The sequence below is a fragment of the Dermacentor silvarum genome, chromosome 6 (genome assembly GCF_013339745.2).
Source record: "Dermacentor silvarum isolate Dsil-2018 chromosome 6, BIME_Dsil_1.4, whole genome shotgun sequence".
NCBI classification, from domain to species: Eukaryota; Metazoa; Arthropoda; class Arachnida; order Ixodida; family Ixodidae; genus Dermacentor; species Dermacentor silvarum.
Genome location: NC_051159.1, coordinates 115,207,730 through 115,229,131, shown reverse-complemented (window position 1 = coordinate 115,229,131; position 21,402 = coordinate 115,207,730). Strand labels below are relative to the sequence as shown.

At 49.5% G+C, this 21,402-nt stretch overlaps 2 protein-coding genes across 11 annotated transcripts in view; one reads left to right on the top strand and one right to left on the bottom strand.

Moving 5' to 3' along the window:
• The window catches only part of LOC119456839 (uncharacterized), a 48,874-nt gene extending 29,109 nt beyond the window's left edge, over nt 1-19,765 (bottom strand). For 2 of the 8 annotated variants that reach the window (XM_049669389.1, XM_049669384.1), the window contains exons 1-2: nt 19,544-19,764; nt 10,161-10,397 (exon numbers count right to left, since the gene is read on the bottom strand). In XM_049669389.1, the coding sequence (XP_049525346.1) occupies nt 10,161-10,397; nt 19,544-19,547 (241 nt within the window). In that variant the 5' untranslated portion in view covers nt 19,548-19,764. Of the gene's footprint in view, nt 1-5,025; nt 5,081-10,160; nt 10,398-19,543 lie in introns of all 8 variants that reach the window. The other 6 variants (XM_049669386.1, XM_049669390.1, XM_037718658.2 and 3 more) reach the window with 6 other exon arrangements.
• Nucleotides 19,766-20,375: 610 nt separating this feature from the next.
• LOC119455875 (uncharacterized) overlaps nt 20,376-21,402 on the top strand; it is a 33,341-nt gene continuing 32,314 nt past the window's right edge. For 2 of the 3 annotated variants that reach the window (XM_037717389.2, XM_037717388.2), the window contains exon 1: nt 20,376-20,556. The gene's annotated coding sequence lies outside the window, so the exon portion shown is untranslated. The remainder of the gene's footprint in view (nt 20,557-21,402) is intronic. The other variant, XM_049669383.1, reaches the window with a different exon arrangement.

The following is a 21,402-nucleotide window of genomic DNA, read 5'->3' as shown; positions in this document are numbered from 1 at the left end:
CAACGCCAAAAGGGACGCGATCGTGTTATCGCCTACGCTAGCCGCCTCCTCACAGCAGCGGAGCGCAACTATTCGATTACAGAGCGTGAATGCCTGGCCCTCGTCTGGGCGGTTTCTAAATTCCGCCCGTACTTGTATGGCACGCATTTCTCTGTAATCACGGACCACCACGCGCTCTGCTGGCTTTCCTCACTCAAGGATCCTACCGGCCGGCTTGGTCGCTGGGCTCTGCGGCTACACGAATTTTCCTATGCGGTAGTCTACAAGTCGGGCCGCCTACATCAAGACGCCGACTGCTTATCACGCTATCCAGTGGACGAACCACCCGCCGACCCTGACACCGATGCCGACGCTTGCGTTTTCTCGGTTTCTCGGCTGCCACAAGTCGCCGACGAGCAACGCCGCGATGCCTCCTTGCGCGCCATCATTGATCGTTTGGAATCTTCGCCTTCTGATTCGTCCCTTCATTTGTTTGTTCTCCGGGATGGTGTATTATACCGCCACAACGTCCGCCCCGACGGTCCTGCCCTACTCCTCGTCATTCCTCGGCACCTCCGGTCAGCTGTCCTCCAAGAACTTCATGACTTTCCAACGGCAGGTCACCTCGGCGTCTCCCGCACCTACGACCGGATTCGCCGACGCTTCTTTTGGCCAGGCCTCGCCCGCTCCGTACGGAAATACGTTGCGGCGTGTGATAAATGCCAGCGGCGGAAAACACCATCGACGCTCCCTGCCGGGTGCCTTCAACCGCTCGACATTCCTTTCAAAAGTCATCGCCGACATACTGCAGTCCTGCTCAACCAGGCACAAGCTGACTACGTCTTACCATCCACAGACCAATGGTCTCACGGAGCGTCTCAATCGAACCCTGACAGACATGCTTGCAAAGTATGTCTCGTCTGACCATACTGATTGGGACCTCGTCCTACCGTATGTCACATTTGCATATAACTCTTCGCGCCACGACACTGCCGGCTATTCCCCGTTCTTTCTGTTGTTTGGCCGAGAACCCACATTGCCACTGGACACATCCCTTCCAACCGCCGCAGCAGAGACCAGCGAATATGCACTTGACGCCATCACCAGGGCTGCCCAAGCTCGCGAAATTGCCCGCGCTCGCCTCCTGACCTCCCAAGCGAACCAGCGGCGTTTGTACGATCGACATCACAGAGACGTTCACTTTTCGCCTGGATCTCTGGTACTCCTGTGGTCACCGACTCGTCACGTTGGCCTGTCTGAAAAACTCCTGTCTCGGTACACAGGCCCATATCGAGTGCTGCGTGCCGTGACTCCAGTTACGTATGAAATCGCCCCAGTCAGTACCAGTGCCCCATCTGCCCCGACTTCCACTGACGTTGTGCATGTCGCACGCCTAAAACCATATTACCCTCCTGTACCCTCTGACATTTAGATGCACCGGGACGGTGCTTCTGCCGCCGGGGATAATGATACATGCATATTGCGTGTTTCTTATGGACGATGCGCGCGGGCGCCCAGACGAATTGCGTTTGGCTCTCGAGCTGTCGGCTGAACTGGCCAGCGCTGCAGCTATCCTGTGTAAATATATTTTGTAAATAGTCTCCAGTACTCAATCCTTCGTTCGCGTAACAATATAATGCTCACACTATATATATTTAATCATATGATATATATATATATATATATATATATATACATGTGTATACACGTATGTATACTGTACATGTGCACAGTATATGCAGTGCTTATATAGCCCTTGTGCACCGCAGCGCCCCTAGCGGTCTCTATGCAAACCAGAGCTACGGACGGACAACGGACGACGAGGGACAAGGCTCAGCCCTAAGGTGCTTCGCCCCTAAAAACAACTAAACTATATAGATTGCGTACAAATAAACCACTGCATGTGACATCCTTCTGAGACCTGAATACAGCTATGAAACATAATCGCTCTTCAAGCTGGTTTTTACGCGATAGCGTTAAGGGCCCCGTCTGGCAGAAAATACGACGTTTAGCGACGGCACCAAATGCATATTTATATAAAAACGTTGCGAGGCGAGAAGGTGGGTAAGATTTCCGACGCTGCTCGACGAGTGTCCTATGCATTCTGATCTCGTCGAACACCTCTGAGCCGCCCCCAGAGGCACCGGCAACACTCACCAACGCCGCGCGCGTTTGGTGCGAACGCGGGCAAAACGCCGACGGCGTCGACAACAGCTCTGCGCGTTGCTGATGCTGCTACATGTCCAAGTTTATACAGCTGATAAAACTACCTTGAGTCGACCCCATGGCTGCTTCGCATACTACTCAGGGTTCCCCTACGGGAAGATGGTGTAATTTTTTTCTATTGCCGGACGTGACTATCAAAGAGTGAGCCCTTAACAACTAGCTTCGCTGTAAAAGGAGAAGGGCCGGGAGGGGTGTCGACGTAAGTCGCGCCATCCAACGCTCGCGTTGGTGGGGGAGTGCGTAAGGCGCAGCAAACAATGGTGGTGTACGAAAAAAAGTTGTCGCAGTTTCACCCGAAAGGCGAAGCATCAATTGCGATAGCAACTTAGTAGAGAGCTATACGGAGTAAGGATAGTAGTTTTATCCGCTGTACAAACTTGGACATGCAGCAGCACCGGCAACACACAGCACTGTTGTCGACGCCGTCGGCGTTTTGCCCGCGTTCGCACAAAATGCGTGCGGCGTTGGTGACTGTTGCCGGAGCCTCTGAAATAAATAGGCACTTGGTGCCGCAGCTAAACGTCGCCTCCCTTCCCTGCCTCCCCCCCCCCCCCCCCACGGCCTTTCGTGCGTCAGAAGAAGGCGCGTTTGCTCTACATATATGGTGATTGTAAAGGAGGAAAGAGACGCCTACTTCTGCAGCCCTTAAGGGAGCACGGCACAGAACGCGCGTTTGTTCTCCGCCGTGCGTTCACTCCCCGTGAAAGCGCGCGTCCCTCGCGCCCTTTCACTCGCACATACAGCGTTCGGCGGCGCGCGGCGACGATTTCATCTCCATTGACGTCATACGGAACCTCACGGCGACGGCGACGGCAACGGCGACGGCGACGCCGACGGCAGAAATCTGCTTTGGAGTGTCCATATAATTGCTATCGCAATAAAAAGTATGTCAACGGAGGAGTGAGGTGTGAGACTAGTTCGCGTTAGCGTTGGTTGTATATACGGAGCTTTGGGCCGCGATTTTGTAGCGATTCCTTCTCCGATGACATTCCTTTTCGCACTTTTCGCGCTTTGTCAGTGGTCAGAGCGACGTCCCGCCCGCGTTATCAAAGCGATCAGCCGGCCGTGAACGGTGGATAAGAGTGGCATATAATTGAGTGGAAGGCATCGCAACAAAATCGCGGCCTTGGTCAAGGACTCTTTTCTGCGAACGCCATCGCCCGTGGACGCCGAGCCAGTACTTTCAGAGCCAGTCATTGTATAACCATCGTCTAAGTCTACTGTGCTACTCGCAGCCGGCACCGAAGCCTCTTTCCCGAGTACGTAGCAAAAGAGTCGGTTTAGCATTTTCTAGCCAAATTCAACATAGCAAATCCCCAATATAGCTAAACCCCAACATAGCAAATCCCACCAGAGCGCCAGCTTTGCTGCACTTTCCTCTTCAAAGGGTGGAGGAGGAGGAACAAGCTTTTATTGTGGAACCAGCACTTTGAGATGGCCGGGCCTAAGCCTCCCATGAGGGGACGTCGAGGGCTTGCCTCGCCACAGCCTCACGGGCGTGCTGGGTCGCCCAGGTTTGGTCGTCGAGGGCGGAGCTCCGCAGAACCTCACGCAACCTCGACGAGAGGGTCGTGGTGTTAATGTGCGTGTAGTGTGCTGGGCACTCCCACAGCATATGCGGAAGCGTAGCCAGGTGAGTGGCACAGCACCGGCAGTTGGGGGTACTGTAAACTTCAGGGAATATAAGGTGGAGGCGGGCGGGTGAATGGTACGTATTTGTTTGTAGCAGACGCAGGGTGTTAGCCTGCGCCCGCCTGAACTTGGGGTGAGGTGGGGGGAAGGTTCGGCGACTAAGGTAAAATGCCTTAACGAGATCGTTATAAGTAGTCAGATTGTCCCTGGTGTCCAACTCGTCTCCAGTGTCTCCGGCGCGGTTGACTAGGCCTCGCGCAGTGGAGTGGGTGACCTCGTTGAGGTTGGGGAGGTGTGGGTGGACAGGGCCCGCGTGGGCCGGGATCCATGTCAGGGAGGTCATGATTTCTTTAGAGTGTGGTGCCTGGCGGAGTATACGAAGAGCTTGAGGAGAAATACGGCCTTTGCTGAAGTTAGTGACGGCTGAGCGAGAGAAACACACGATGGTGTGACAGGTGGGATCAAGAGTGGCCAGGGCGATGGCCACTTCATCAGCCGTTTCGGCAGTGGGGGTAGTGACGCTGTAGTGACTACCCCCACAGGGGTGGAAGGGCTCTGGCATTTCGGAATTGACCAAACATGTCAGCATACAATCGTATTCCTATAAATGTCCACACTGCGATCAATGTGCAACGCTATACCACATGGTATGGGCTTGCGCAAACACACCACAGCTCACACCCGACCACACGGCAATGGGAGGCAGCGCTGTCCAGCTCTTACTCGACGGACCAGCTCAACCTGGTCAACGAAGCGAGAAGGGCAGCTAAGGCCGCTGGACTCCTGGACTGAGGGGACCACCCACTGCAGAGTGGAGGAGCTACCTACGCTCGCGTGCTCGTTTGATTAAAGTCTATTCTCTCTCTCTCTCTCAGCAGGCAATCCATACAAGTATTTATTTACGAGGCTTACTTTATTTATTTCCAGCTGGTGTCTCGTTTGACCAGTTACTCGGCTTGCAACGACTAGAACTAGGCACCAGGTCTTGCGTTTCTTCACTTTTGTTATAGAGCATGTTTCTCAAGTACGTCAGGCACCGGCAGATACGGTGTATTCGAAACTTTCTCAAGTGTCTGCCAAACAACTAGCACTATAAAACTATAGATCGAAGCTTTCGGTGACAAATGCACCTAGGCTCACATGCAAGTGACCTACATGCACAAGATTAGTCAAGAGCAAATCTCTCACCTTGTGTCTTCACGGTACAGTGGCTTCTTGCTGTTCGATGCTTGGTGACAGGAACCTAAAAAAAAAGGGACATACTCCAATTAATCGTTCATTCTTTCAGCTATATGAACAACAAACCGCGGTGATGAGCCCCCTCCCCCCCCCCCCCCCCCCCCTTCTCGATGCATTAAGGTATGTTTTATATTAGCTACCAAATCTTACGTGATGGCTGTCTAACGTGCCATTACGCAACGTGTCGCTGTGATGGCACCGGTGTTGCAATACTTTTAAGTGCTTTCAAGTGTCGTACATTTAATTGCTTTGTTAAAGGGATACGGACACAAAATCTGAAAATTTTATGAAAATGCTGAAAATGAATCTTCAGTGTGTGATTACACGGAAAAGAAGTAGTCACTTAGCTCATTTTTGAGCCTATGGCTTTATTTTTGGCGTTTTTGTGAGCGCACGCCTCGCCGCCCGACCCGCGGGAGTTGGAAGGCGTGACGTGACGAAACCCTCGTCGGATAGCCAGCCGCCGGCCGCGGTCATTCGAAGCGCGCCGACGCCGCCATCGCGAGCATGGATTCGAGGTCTGGTGCGTCTACCAGCGATGAGTACACGTCTGAAGATGAGGACCATTCCAACTTGGCAAGAAATATTACCGCTTACGGTTACGAGCCTTCCGCGTCAAGCGACGAAGAGCAGGCGGCCGTGCAACTGCCGGTCAGATTTTCGCGAACCGTAGCGCGAAGATTTCGCTCTGCACCAGACACTTATGCAAGAATTATTGGTCATTTCCGGGTGTAAATTTTCGGCAGTGGCGTAATCGTGTTGCTGCCGAAGATTTACACCAGCAGCGAAGTAGAGTACACTTGGTTACTGCAATATTAGCTGTTTTTGTCTGTCTGAGCTCTGCGCCATCAGGTGGCAGCACCATACAGGCCGCTCACGTAGTCACGTTTACGTTCCACCCGAACGCCCCAACGCCCGCGTTTACCCGATTACCGGACAAGCTAAAGCTCTCTAATAGGCAGATATCCAAAGTTTACGCACCTTCTCGTCTCTGGGAAACGTGTGCGACGGCGTGTAACGACCGACGATGTTCTTATAACAGCAATGTCTGGGCATTTCTTTCCGCCGCGACGAACGCGTCAATACCGAGCGACGACCGCGAGAAGGCGCATGTAAGACGCACCACCTGCGTGGAGCGCCGACGGGGATAGTGTTTCAGACGGACCACGTGCGAAGATCGCCGAAAGGGGTTAAACAAACGCTGCAAGGCACCGGCACCCCTGGAAACACTGCGACAGCTGTGGCCGACCTTTGCCGCGGGTGGTGTTATGACGTCAAATTTCAGCTTCTGCCGGCGGCCGCTTGGAGGCAAGGTGCAACAGGAAATTGCAAAAATAAGATGTTTCTTGTTCTTTTTTTCTTGTTGTATTCGTCATTTTCAACAATTCAACTTTTGTTCCGACGCAAAAAGCCACCCGCCAACTTTTGAGTCCGTATCCCTTAAAAGGGACCCTAAAGACAAACGTCATTTCACTGGTAGCAGTAATTTACCCATCTATACAATAACAAAGACCCCCCCCCCCCCCCCTTACCCCGAGAAGAGGATTTGTAAGCCAGAAAAGCCGCATAAGAAACGAGTGACGAAGCCGCGTCGAAGTTCCCGTACCAGATCGCTGTGACGTCATAGATTGTGACGTTGCCTGCTTGGACGTAGTTATTTGTTTATCGGTATAAGCGAACAACCTTGTATTCTAATATACACAAAAATATACATATATAATGAAACCGTTGTCACAAAAATAAGGAAAATAGAGTTTTTACGGGCTACCTCATCAGTTTAAACTAATTTATTGTTTGTGTTTAGTGTCACTTCAAGTTTTGTCTTTTTTGACTGTCTTGCAATGAACGAACCAATAAGCGCGGCCCGTTTGCTAGCTCGTAACTGGTTCGTGTAGTAAAATGGAGATAGCATGCAATCACTAGAACACAAAAAACACTCGAGACTACTTACGTGTGGAATATTAGTCCCTGTGGTGAAATGTTTTTTTGCCGCGCAAGCGCTCGCCTGCGTTTGAACTGCATGCGCATCGGTAAGGACAAATCAAAACGCGCCAAGCATCTCAACGCGCTCGCTTGCCCGCGAAGAGTTCATAACTCGAAGAACCGCTCAGCAGCGTTCAATTGGACATTCATGCGTTTTATTTTATACACTCACTTTATAAACTCATGACAGGGCGCCACCTCCTCCCCATTGCCTGTGCCGTAACGTGCCCAACGACGCAGGCACTAGGCCACACATTAGTCAGCCAGATAGCTGCGACGTGACGTGCGCAATGACGCACGCACTAGACACATCTTTAGTCAACCGCCGCCGTGGCGCTGCCGCAGCGTCGGGGAAGCGTGCCTGTCTCGCACTCCCGATGCCCGAGTTCGATTGCCATACAGGCTGAAATGTGCCAATTTCTCTTTTTAAAGCCAATAATTCATTTTGTTTACAGGAACCTCCCTAAGAAATTTGACGTCAATATGAAACTTTTTCACGTGTTTTTACTTTTTTGCGCTATCGGCAATTTTCGGTACCATCTTTCGGTCACGCCGACTACGCCGACGGTTTTTCGCGCAATGGGGCATATAATCCAACTTGCGATTCCCTCCGCTGTATCACATATGCTTTAAACAACCTTAACTGATGCATTCCTAGCGCGAATATTTTGCAAGAGTAAACTCACTTACGCATATGAATATTTGCGTCTATATATGCGTCTCAAGACCAGCGTCTGAATATTTTCTGTTCTTTTTTAGAGTGCAACTCTTAGGCGCCCGTACCTGCGTTTCACGTCGGCGTCGTTCCTTGGCGTAACCGAGCGAACGAGCACAGCGAAAGATGAAAGGGCCAAGAGGGAGCGCAGCGGGGAATGAATGACGGCGATAGCGACGAAAGCGTGAGGAGGAAATCAGAGTGAGGTGCAGCGGCCCCATGAGGCGGAAAGCGGAGTAGGAGGGTATGGCGAAAATGTGAGAAGAAAATTCACCGATGATTACGATACCCATAATGCAAAATTTGAGCGCAGCTCTATACGTGTTTTCATTTCATTTCACCTGGCGCGGACAATCTGCCTCGTGCGCCACCTTGCAAACGGAGCGAAGTGTGGCGCGATTGCCTCGCTAATCGCGCGTTCGCGAGAGGCAGCGCGTACGTGGGTGACGCGTGTGCGCGATTCACAGTAGTCGCCGCAGACACACCTGCGCTCGTGCAGCACTTTGTTTCCATATATGGTATCGGTGGACGTGCTCGCCGCCTGCCATCGGTGAAGAGACGACGGAGCGCTACCCTTGTTTTTTCTGCGGTTTTACGTGCCAAAACCAGCTCTGATTATAAGGCACGCCATAGTGGAGGGCTCCGGATTAATTTTGACCACCTGGGGTTATTTACCGTGCACTACAACGCCAGCACATGTGATTTTTTGCATTGCCCCTCCATCGAAATGCGGCCGCCGAGGCCGGGATTCGATCCCGCGACCTCGTTACACTCTGGCACCAACTCACAGCGCTCGTCGCCGCACAGCTCGTCTTGTGCGGCACTACGCTTTTCTTATCACGCTTTCGCCATACCCTCCTCCGTTTTCAGCCTCGTGGTTCCTGTGCACTCTCCTCCTTGCGCTCTCTTCGCTATCGCCGTCTTTCGTCCCCCGCTGCGCTCCGCGTTCGCTCTTTCATCCATCGCTGTGCTCGTTCGCTCGGTTACGTCAAAGGACGCCGAGGCGCGGCGACGCTGAATGCAGGAACGGGCGCCTAAGATCTGCGCTCTAAAAAGCGTAGTGTCGCACAAGACTAGCTGACAAAATTGATTGTCGTAAACAATGTAACACTTTCACTCAAGCTGCAAACTCGTATATCCCATTTAGCCACTCCAGATGTGCTCTTTCGGATGCAGATCAATGAACTGTGATCTGATTTTGGGGCGCAGGTATGATCGTAAGCTTTGTGTTTGAGTTTACTGAAACTTGCCTTAGCTTCGGGAATTCTTTATGACTATGGGGTCATGAATTACAAACTTTCGCGCCTACAACAACCAAGGACAAAGAAAAGGAGCAACACAAGGACGAGCGCTCGTCCTTCTGTTGCTCCTTTTCTTCGTCCTTGTTAGTTTTGCGCACAAAAGTTAAAAAAAATGAATCTGTTCCAACTAGGCCGACTCGCTGTTATGAATTACAGGTTTGATTTCAAATGCCTTTAGAATTCTGCTTTCTGTAATAGATGAAGCAATTTTTATTCAAATCTTGCAGTTCAGTATTTGTCCAATTACAAACTTTGTGCTTTTCACGTCCATTTAATAGGGCAATCGCAGGGAACCTCGAGAAAAGAATGGCGAGTTCAACGCCACCACTGAAACACGTGGCCCGGGTAGACCTGCCCCTCGTCGCCCTCCTGAGTTTTTAATTACCGGCGTTCACAGGAAAAAATGGAGAAAATCACCAGCAGCCCTGTCGAGAAAATTGGAGTAAGTGAATATTGTCGTTTGGTGTATACTTGACTTACTATTTTTCCTTCCCTTTCCTACTACTTTTCCTTCCCTTTTCTTCTACTTTTGCTTCCCCTTCGTGCAACTTTTCCTTCCGTTGCGTTGTTTTCCTTCCGTCGCTGTTGTCGCTTGCGTTCGATGTGTCGAGTTTGCTCGGCGACGTGGTTAGCAGCATTCGCGTGCCATTGCCGCTTGCGATTCTTCGAAATTAAATTGCTTCAAAATTAAATGTGTCCGTCACGTAAGATAATGAATGGCTCATACCCCCTTAACCAATGGCTCAAACCCCCGTAAACGCGGCATCCCCATTACGACGACAGAAGTGAAATTCTACGCTTGAATGATGAGCGGCAACGGAGCCAGCTAGGGAAGACGACGACGACGACGAACGTGGGAGCAGCGGCACAAGCGCGCGTGCCGAGAACGAGCGTGAGCTCAACTCGAGGGGCGCCATTACAGTGTACTAGTTCTAGTACACTGTAGGCGCCATCGAGCCAGCTGCAGAAAAAGACGACGACGCTCGCGCCAATACTGATGATGATAGTTTTCTGGGGACGAAAACCTAGCCATAAAAAAAAAATTGCTTTAAAGCATTGCAGCTGTAGGACGTATCACCACTTACCTTCCTTCCTAAAGTAGTCCAGCAGTTCAATCGCCTTCTCGGGCCCAACAATGGCTGAAAGCTTGCTACCCTCTATTTTATCGATGTCGGCTTCACTGGTGACGCCCGCTGATTTGACGTATTCCAGCACCGATTTGAGCACTTCACTGGTGATGTCCGGAATGACGACCCACACGTGACGAATAAAGTCTTCAACAGTCCACGGTTTCGTCCCATTGTCGAGGTCATTAGCGGCAGCTGGAAAGCAGCAGGTAGAACGAAATTTACTACACCGCTTGGTAATAATGAATCATATCGAAAATCACTAGCTGTACTCAACGACTTTAAGCCAGAGGATACAAGCAGTGGCATAGCCAGAATTGTTTTTGTGGGAAGGGGGAGGTCTCCCGTTTGCAAGGGGGAGTGAGGGGGGACAGGAGGGTCGTTTCATGCTATAGACCAGAATTTCTCACGTCCGTAGGCGGCCGCGATGTTTTTGTTATGATGATGATGACGGTGAGAGGACTGCGGAAATAGCGCGGGTGGCAGCGGGCCACAGAGCGCTTGTGGTAGTCAGTCGTCTGCTATGGCTGGTTCCGAACGTGCTGCAGCCGTGTTGTCGTGTCTGAATGCCTACAAGTGTATCTTCTTTAATGCGATCACATTTCAGATGACAGAAATACACCGCGGAGATAATTTAGTGATAGCACCCTGCCTCGACGTCTGCTTCGACGGAGCTGTTAGGCTGCAATTGGCCGGCAGGAGCAGATGTTGGGAGTTTGCGACACTGGCAGGGAAAGCAGGAACGGACGTATCTCGCGATGCTAGCAGAAAGGCCAGGCCAATAGAAACGACTTCGAAGGCGGTCATAGGTTTTATGGAACCAAAGGTGGCCAGCTGTCAAATCATCGTGAAATGCGTTGAGGAAATGAAGTCGAAGAGAGCGTGGTTTAACTGGAACCCAGGGTTGCCCGTCAGGAGGGTAAATGCGGCGATGCAGCATGCCATCCTCCAGCTTAATGTGGGCGAGTTGGCGATGGAGGCGCGCGTTAGGTGGACGAGAAGCCCCAGCTAAGTGAGCAATGAGGCGTTGACAGTACGGGCCAGCCAGCTGACGAGAGGCGAGTGGCTGCTAAAGGCAGTTGGTACGAAGACGATAGGCAGTTGGCCACGAAGGAAACCATAGCAGTGTCGGTCGAACTGGTGACGTGCGAAGCGATTGCAGAGGCGTCAAGCGGGGCCGTAGGAAGCGGGCAGCGAGAAAGAGCGTCGGCGTCTTGGTGTTTCATTCCCCAGACTTGTAAATGATTTCGAAATCATACTCTTGGAGGCGTAAAATCCAGCGACCCAGGCGCCCTAGACAAGTTCTTGAGCGTGGAAAGCCAGCATAAGGCGTGGTGGTCCGTAACGATGGTGGAATGACGGCCGTGGAAATATATAAGGACGAAACTTCTGTATCGACAAAACAACTGCCAGGCACTCTTGCTCAGTGATCGTATAGTTCTCTTCGGAAGCGTCACGTGAGTACACGGCTGGCGTATGCAATGACTCTCTCTCGCGAAGAGTTATCGCGTTGCAGAAGAACAGCACCTACTTTTAAGAAAAGAAAATAGCCCACGAACTTTAACTTTAGGACTATATGAGTTCGAAACCAGCAAAACACTGCATGCAGCTGATATGACAAACGTAAAGGTCATGAAAAGAACAAGATGAGGACAAATATTTTAAAGAACTCTGTATACATTTCTGCACATATGCAACGCCCAGGGAAATACCTCAATGACGCAGTCCTTCGTTGCAATAGATTGCGCAGGAGCAGCTGTTACCGGTCGCGTATTGTAATTACAGCGAGATTATAGTCGCAAGAGTGAGTACATATAAAAAGCAGGAGTTCTGCAAATATACATTAGAAATGCGAAGATAGAATGGCATATACAAATGCGAAGATACAATTCCCGATAAAGGGCAAAAAATTGTCGCTGGAAACAAAGTTCACTGCTTGTATACACAAAAGCTCACAACAAGATATTTAAATATACGTATAAGTATCCAGTAAATATACGTATTTAAGCAAACGTCATTGTACATAATGCGTCCAAAAAGACAAATAAGCACGTTGCGCCGTCACAGATAGTAAACTTTGCGCATAGAAAGACAGACGATCCAGGCAAGAACAAAACTATGACCGCAAAAATTGTTATATGTACTTGGGCCATGCGGCGGTCGCGACACCACCATATGGGTAGAATAATAGAGAAATAATGCAGAAATCAGTACGAAAATGTTTAATTTAACTGCCCGCAGAGCGGAAACCAATATTCTGCACCCAATATTAAAGAAGGGTATTGCTTCGGTTCAAAAAAGAAGTAAAAGCAGGCAGCTAAAAAGAAAAGGCCAAACGAAAGCCACAGATGATGCGGCAAGTTGAACTACCCAATATCCGAGTGTGTTTGTTGGGAAACGCCGCGTGGGTCGGGCTTTCAATTCGCAAGGTCGGTCAAAGTTAGTTATTAATGTCCTCGTAATTTTCGTATTCGCATGATAATTTTGATCATGATGCTAACTGTTAGAATAAACGGTGAAAATTTCGGCGGTTTTAAAAGCTAATGAACAGTCATACGTTTTCATAATTACGAGTTTATGGACCTGAAGGAACAGAGCTTTTTACTTGTATTGATTTTTGCTGCTTCGCTATCTAAAGGACAAATTTCACTCGGCGGAGAAGTTTAGCGAAGCGGTCAATAACTTCGGACACGTTGATGCCGACGTCTCTGTGGGCGTTTGAAGCGCCAGCCTAACCATGCGTTCCTAGACACTGTAGAGCGCAAGTAGGTTTTTAGTAATCTCATGTTAAAAATATTCTCTCTGCGCTGGCAGTGGTCACTGGAATGGTGACTAGAATCTGAAAAAGTTTGTACACATTTACATAAAACCTGCAGTCACAATGAGATAGGCCTCTATTCCGGCGCTAAAACCTAAAAACACTCCCTCTATGTCGTTGGCATCCTTGTTTAGGTACCTTGCCTAAACATTAAGCTCTTCGATTCCAGCAATATCCGTCGTTTCGTAAGCAAGTATAGAGAAGCAGCCTGCAGCGTTTACTTTGGCGTCTAGGTTTTCTTTGATAATTTCACCACAAATTTCTATAATTTAGTTTTGTACATCTGGGCTTAAATACGAGGCATTACTGGGGCAACTTTCCAAATGGTTCTTCAGATATGTGTCTCGACAATCAGCTCGCATGCGAAGAAGCACTCTCAAAATACCAGTATTTTCAGCGGAGGCTTTGCTTGAATGCATAGGACCAATGTCCCTATGGCCTTTGAGAGCCAAACCTTGTTGCCCGTAAAAAAGAACTGCCTTAATAATAGGCCGTTAACGTTCGTCTGTTTTCTTTGCCTGCACTGGTCCAGCTGATCGATCACATTGGGCGTGCTTTCTGAAAATGTTTGGAGAAAACTATCAGCTTCCAGCTGACAGTCATGGTGATACTTAGTATTTTCGTGTGTGTAAGATTGCGAGCGCATGCTTCCATTTCTGTAACGGCTTGGATACGAGGGCTCCAGTGCGCGCATGTTGGCCCAAGTTTATAAGAACATTAAACCTATAAAGTTCCAGAATTGAAAATCTAAAGCACGCCTTTGGAAATGTCAGTGCACCTTTCGCGTCAAAAGCTTATAAGAACTTTATACCCATAAAGTTTAGGAATTGAAATCCATGCGCTCCTTAGATTCCGCGGACGCTGCGAGATGCCGCAACGCACCCGCTCCCTATCGTAAAGCCCTTGAAGCTTTGTGCTCGGATGGGGCTCCTTGCGTTATGTGACTCCAAGTGCAGGGGCCTTGCCAGGAAATCCAGCCCCATGCAGTTCGTAATCTGCGTGCCGAAATGTCTTTTGGAGCGTAAAAAAAGTTGTCGCAGTTTCACCTGAAAGGCGAAGCATCAATTGCGATAGCAAATTTGTAGAAAGCTATACGGAGTAATGATAGTAGCTTTATCAGCTGTATAAACTTGGACATGCAGCAGCACCGGCAACACGCAGAACTGTTGTAGACGCCGTCGGCGTTTTGCCCGCGTTCGCACAAAATGCGTGCGGCGTTGGTGACTGTTGCCGGAGCCTCTCCCTTCCCTCCCTCTCCCCCCCCCCCCCCCACGGCATTTCGTGCGTCGGAAGAAGGCGCGTTAGTGGTAAGTGGTTCTTGAGGGAAAGGGAAAGGTTGGCGCTATCTTCTGCAGCCCTTGAGGGAGCACGGCTCAGCGCCAGGAAGAAGGCGCGTTTGCTCTACATATATGGTGATTGTAAAGGAGGAAAGAGACGCCTACTTCTGCAGCCCTTAAGGGAGCACGGCACAGAACGCGCGTTTGTTCTCCGCCGTGCGTTCACTCCCCGTGAACGCACGCGTCCCTCGCGCCCTTTCACTCGCACATACAGCGTTCGGCGGCGCGCGGCGACGATTTCATCTCCATTGACGTCATACGGAACCTCACGGCGACGGCGACGCCGACGGCAGAAATCTGCTTTGGAGTGTCCATATAATTGCTATCGCAATAAAAAGACATTGTAGACACAATCCAGAATGATTCCCGGCGGAGGTGTTTATTATACATAAGGAAGAGACGCTTAATTCTGCAGCCCATAAGGGAGCACGGCGCAGCGTCGTAGGGGATAGGGGGAGTAGGAGGTAAAGAAAAAGAGAAGAGAGATAGTTCAGGGGGCTCGTCCGCACATGGGTAGGCAGCAGAGGCGGCAGGGACCGGCAAGGGCAGGTACCTGCCGCCTCTGCTGCCTACCCATGTGCGGACGAGCCCCCTGAACTATCTCTCTGCCCGGTGGTTGCTTTGGTCAGCGGTGCATACCAGCACGAAAAAATTTTGGGGGGGAGGGGCTGAAGCCCCATCAGCCTCCGCCCCCCTCCCCCCTGGCTACGCCCCTGCACGGCGGTGAGCAAACGCGACTTCCCATTGGAAGGGGAGCGGTGGGCGAGGAGGGCATCGAGGCACCCTAGACCAACTTTTCCTAGACTGTGCGTGTGCTTGAGCCACTCTCTCACTTGCGGTGCATGCGCGCAGCCGTGCCGGCCTCTACCGCCGACTCTCTCTGGGCTCTCGCCCGCCTCTCCCCTAACAGTGCCGACAACGCGTTTAGCCGTTCGTCACGTAGCCAGCGTATTGACAGCGGTTGTGTGCGGTCACACAAACAACGCGCAGAACTGTTGTCGACGGCGGCGGCGTTTTGTCCGCGTTCGTACCGAACGCGCGCTGCGTTGGTGACGTGCTTATGAAGAACGTGCCAACCTTTGTCGTGCACCCTATGGCGGTGTACCGTAACGACCATAAGGCCATGGTATCTGTGGTCACTGAATAAATGAAAACCACCGGATCATATATATTTCGCCATTCTTTAATAGTTAAAATAACTAATTGCACCATCACATCTTAATAGTCATAATTGGAAATACATAATTCCCACCATAGTACAGCTTCGCTGGTCTTCCATCTCCACCCTAGTGGACTGGCTGACTTTTTTTCGTGATCCCCTTCCTATTCGATATATCCGGGTTCCACTGTACTTGTCAAAGCAAATCTAGTAGCGACGCGCGAATGTATACGCCGCGGGCGAAAATTCGCTGTTGAGCGCGATCGGAATCAGCGCACCGAACGCAATTGCTTCTCGGTTGGATCCTTTAATTTTTTTTTAATATTGTCTGTGAAGTTGGAGTGCGGCCCTTACACGGGTGCGGCACTTACACGAATTTATATGGTAAGAATCTTTCTTTTTTTATTGATATGATATGAGGAGATGTTGACGCACAAATAAGGCGCCGGCTACTCCTTAGCTCTTGAATGGGTCTAACCTACAAATTACAGGGTTTTAAATAGCCTTCTCATATAAGCAACGTTTGCACAGCAGCACGACAAAGTGAAAAAATGTGGTTGATCCCTCTTATATAGGAATCGGTATAGAACACGAAAGTGAAACGTGTCTTCACAGAAGTAGTGTAATGTTTATTGCACATTGATATATAATGTCTATTGGTGTTTTGTGGCTAAAGCGCCCTTAGGCGTTGATGCACCCACGCTGACGCCTGGTGGCACGTCTCCTCCATCACGACTACCAACGTCGATGACCATGAGCAACCGTCGTGCATATGGAAGCTGCACTACGCTGCACACGCTAGCACAACGCGAAAGACGAAGCACGTAACTGACACACTAATACAACGCGCAAGACAAAGCACGTAACTGAATCGTCACCGAGTCAAATCAGCGCGTACAGCGCGTCGTAATTGCAGCCTCCGCGATCAACTTCAGAAACATTTTCAGAGCTAATTGCGGAGGCCACGCTCCGCTGTGCTGAGTACGGTGAACGCCACCTAGGTGGCGTTGGTAGTGCTTCTTGATGCCAGCGTCCCTTCGAATGCTGGCATCGAGGCGTCGTAGTGCTGAGACCACCGAAGCGTTCACTGTCGGTGCGCGTTAGTGTCATAATGCAGTACTTCTCTTTTCTGCTCGTAGGCGGCGGCACCGCCCCGAGCAAGAGCGCGGGTACACGGAGGAGTGTTAGATATATAAGGCGCGTCTGTGTAGCTCTCTGCAAATGCGTTTGTGGCGCAATGGGTTAAACGCTCGGCGATCTATCGTCGCGGACCGAGAGGTCGTGGGTTCGATTTCCAAATTTTGCATGTTTGTGGAACTTTTTCTTCTGGTTTCTTTCTTTGTATTATGTTCTATGACGTATTTCCGTGACGGAAATACGTCAGTGAAGTCTTGGTGGACCCCGGCATAAAACACTTTCGTGTTAAAAATGTATACAAAGTTCTTGAAAATATTTGTCCTCAGCTTGTTCTTTTCATGACCTTTACGTTTGTCATATCAGCTGCATGCACTGTTTTGCTGGTTTCGAACTCATATAGTCCTAAAGTTAAAGTTCGTGGGCTATTTTCTTTTCTTAAAAGTAGGTGCTGTTCTTCTGCAACGCGATAACTCTTCGCGAGAGAGAGTCATTGCATACGCCAGCCGTGTACTCACGTGACGCTTCCGAAGAGAACTATACGATCACTGAGCAAGAGTGCCTGGCTGTTGTTTTGTCGATACAGAAGTTTCGTCCTTATATATCCCCACGGCCGTCATTCCACCATCGTTACGGACCACCACGCCTTATGCTGGCTTTCCACGCTCAAGAACTTGTCTAGGGCGCCTGGGTCGCTGGATTTTACGCCTCCAAGAGTATGATTTCGAAATCATTTACAAGTCTGGGGAATGAAACACCAAGACGCCGACGCTCTTTCTCGCTGCCCGCTTCCTACGGCCCCGCTTGACGCCTCTGCAATCGCTTCGCACGTCACCAGTTCGACCGACACTGCTATGGTTTCCTTCGTGGCCAACTGCCTATCGTCTTCGTACCAACTGCCTTTAGCAGCCACTCGCCTCTCGTCAGCTGGCTGGCCCGTACTGTCAACGCTTCATTGCTCACTTAGCTGGGGCTTCTCGTCCACCTAACGCGCGCCTCCATCGCCAACTCGCCCACATTAAGCTGGAGGATGGCATGCTGCATCGCCGCATTTACCCTCCTGACGGGCAACCCTGGGTTCCAGTTAAACCACGTCTCAGTAGGCGTCTTATTGCACATATATAATTTGTATATGTTCTCTTCATGATATGAAGGATAAATATTAACTGCCGCTGGAGCAGAACAGTTGCACCTGTTTCTCACTAGGTTGATGATTAATATACAGGGTGTTCATTTTTATGTTTTACGGAATTTTTAAATATCGCCTGTGGCAGGTAGCATAATTCTTATCGTTGAGCTGGGCTATTCGAAGAGGCGGACGTTGGTAGCACAAGAAATCACAACACATTGAACTAATTAGCAAAATTTGACTAATGAACTTCTTAGTTAATTACTTTACGACACATATTGCAATTTACGAATTGTTGCCGGTGAATTTGTAAGACGCATCCACTTGAATTTCCAGGATGACACCAGTTTCGAGATATTATTTCCCAAACTGTGGGACTAATTACATGGGCGTTCCAGTTACTTTTGTGCTTCAATGTATAAAACAGCATTTTGGTAAAAAAGAAAGTAAAACAACAGTGCATTATTACGGCGAGTTTGATGGCGCATATCTCGGAACTGGCGTCATTCTGGAAATTCATTCCAAGTGGATACGCTTGACAAGCTCACCGGTTACAATTCGTAAATTGCAATACGTGTCGTAAAGTAATTAACTAAGAAGTTAATTATTAAATTTTTGTTAATTAGTTGAATATGTTTCAATTTCTTGCGCTGCTAATGTTCGCCTCATCGAATAACCCAGCTCAATGAGAATTATGCTATACCTGCCACAGGCAATTTCTAAAAATTCAGTAAAACTTTAAAAAATAGCACCCTGTATATATATTATCATGGCGCAAGGGTCAGTTCAGGCCAAAGAGTGAATCCCCTGGATTCTCGCAGGAATTTGTTACTATTTTTGCTATGGCTACCGTTTTTGCTATGGCAACCATGATCTACGCCAGTTTTCAGTCCAATGCATGTTTGGACTAATGCGTGTACCTGCAGTATATTGTGAGCGTGCCGTTCTATATCACATCTAATCGCAATGTCTTGAAGCCGGACGCGTGCCTTCGTTTTTCGTTAAACTGTTCCTAAGTCCTTATATAGTACCTCGAAGCCAACCGTGACTTTGGAATCAGTTTTAAAATTACAATACTACTTACAGTATCGAAAATAGAGATATAGCTTTACGTTGATGGCATCACTAAAAGTAAACATTGCTCTAGCAAAAATATAAATATATAAATAAAATGAAAAACTCTATTCTCAACAAAAAATATACTCTTGCTTTCCACTCTTACGGGGATAATAATTTCAAAGCAATAACCTTGCACTGGATTTCGTTACTAATACTGTTGGCTCTTGGCGACTGTTGAAGGTGGCTACACATTTAAACTATGCGCTGGCCCTCGAACCAACTAAGGAATCCATTCAAACTACGTAGTATTGTGGCGCGCACTATTGAATAAATAACAGTGACCGCTGTAAAGGGGATGAAATAAAACACCACAGCTGAGTAACTTAATAGGCCCACAGTTAGGTTTTTACCTAGATTGAAAATTGGACCTCGAGGCCCAACTGTAAAGTCACAACGGATACTGTGGTCTGTTCCACTTCTCAGGACCGTAATCTGAAACCTTATATTTTCCTTCCAATTCTTTATTTCTTACCATGCGCTGTAGCGTTGAGCGGTTTAAGACAATCGCGAAGGTGGAAAATATAGTTGAAATTCAACGGGCCGCTTAAAATTACGCTACGTGATGGCGACGCTGAAGAGAAGCAGCGGAATGCCAACAAATCATTTCGAACAGCTATAATAGTCAGGTGAGAGGCAATCACTGACCCATGATTGATGCGATGCCGAGGTGCAGTTGAAGAGACAGCCAAGTCGACAACTCCGAACCACTCTGGGCAACGGAATTCGACGGATGCGGCAAACCGTGTCTTCGTCACAGCCCGTCAAAACGTGTTCGCACTGGAATGCGTTAGGCCACCAGACTTATTTGAGGGAGAGAAGTGCGTCCGGTTGCCACTCTCGGCGCTAGTATGGTTCATCTTATTCGCCCTCTTCGTTTTCTCCTATTGGTCCGCGCTATCACTGCCCAATGCGTTGCTTTCATTGGTTGCAAGGAGGGCGGGCGCATGCGTCAACGCATCACGTGACGCATTAACTCTGCGGTTGCCGCCGTCGCCGCAATCGTTGCTTCCTCCTTATGAGCGCAATACTTCCTGAGCATATAGAGTAATTAAAGTGCGCGCGAGTTTCATCTGCTCCAACGCGGCCGGCCAGTAGCGGCATCTCCTTCCCATTCGTCATTTTCAGCCCTATCGGTCCGCGCTATCATTACACAAGGCGCTGCTTACACTGTTTTCAGTCCTATCGGTCCGCGCTATCACTACACAAAGCGCTGCTATTATTGGAAAACGGTTTGCAAGGAGGGCGGGTGCCCATGCGTCAACGCATCACGTGACTCCTTAACTGTGCGGTTGCCGCCATCGCCGCAATCGTTACTAAATCAAGTGCGCGCGAGTTTCAGCTGCTCGAACGCTGCCGGCCAGTAGCGGCATCTCCTTCACTCTCCTCGTTTTCAGTCCTATCGGTCCGCGCTATCAGTATACACAAGGAACTGCTTTCATTGCACAATGGGTTGCAAGGAGGGAGGGTGCGCGTGTGTCAACGCGTCACGTGACCCCTTAACTGGGCGATTGCCAACGTCGCCGGAATCATCACTGCTTCCTTGTGCGCGCGAGTTTCATCTGTTATAACGGTGCCGGTGAGTAGCGGCAGAGTGCTAGCGATCAAGCTTGCTGTACCGCTGCAGACTTTTCCTTCGAGCACGAGTTACTTGGCAAGTGGTGAGTAGCCGCTTTCGACGATCTAATCCAATCTCGACGCGTGCGTGACAGAGATTCCTGTGTTTGTTGTCACTTTTCGGGTATAGAGCTGCAACAAAGTTCCGGATGCGCAATGTACTTGGTGCTTCCCATAGTGTTTCTTTTACAGCGTAATTAAGCTATTGTAGGCCCATTCCAATAGCAGTTTCGGTTGGCGATGTTGCCCGCCCCCGCCGGTGTACGTAGCGGCTGTCGCCAGGCTGCTACCCACTGTGGGGGATTTTCCAAGGAATGGTTCGATGGTCTTGAGGAAGATGAAGGAGGTGTATAAAAAATGCTAGAATGAAAAACATAAATGGCATATTTGATTAGATCAAGCAGGTCAGGTGACTGTTCGTCACCGCCCCGTTTGAAAGGGATGACAATAAATGATGATCCTCATCATTATGGGGGCGTCCACGAAAAAAAAAAAAGCGCCTATACTTAGATGTCTGGAGTGGAGGTGGCTCTCAAAAAGTGCAGCCGGTCGCCGCCATCTTGCTAGGGACAAAAAGTCCAAACCGGCATAGCAGGGGTAGCACCGCGTGGAGGGCATTCGTCGTACTGATTGATTATACGCAGTCGGAACTGCATTTAACTTATGTTGGCATGATCTCCAAGGGAATTGCATCTTAGTAGGGGATGTGAGCGCACCATTCGCGTAAAGTAGACGCCCCTGGTATAACGTTCCGTCTGTAACATAAGCTCTCGTTGTTTGCTCACGACAGGATGCTGTGTGTACGTTTGGTTCAGTTGGGAACGGTTAGGAAGGTGGCTCGGTACTTACATACATGAAATTTACGCATAAAGTTGTCTCTGGCCCATCAC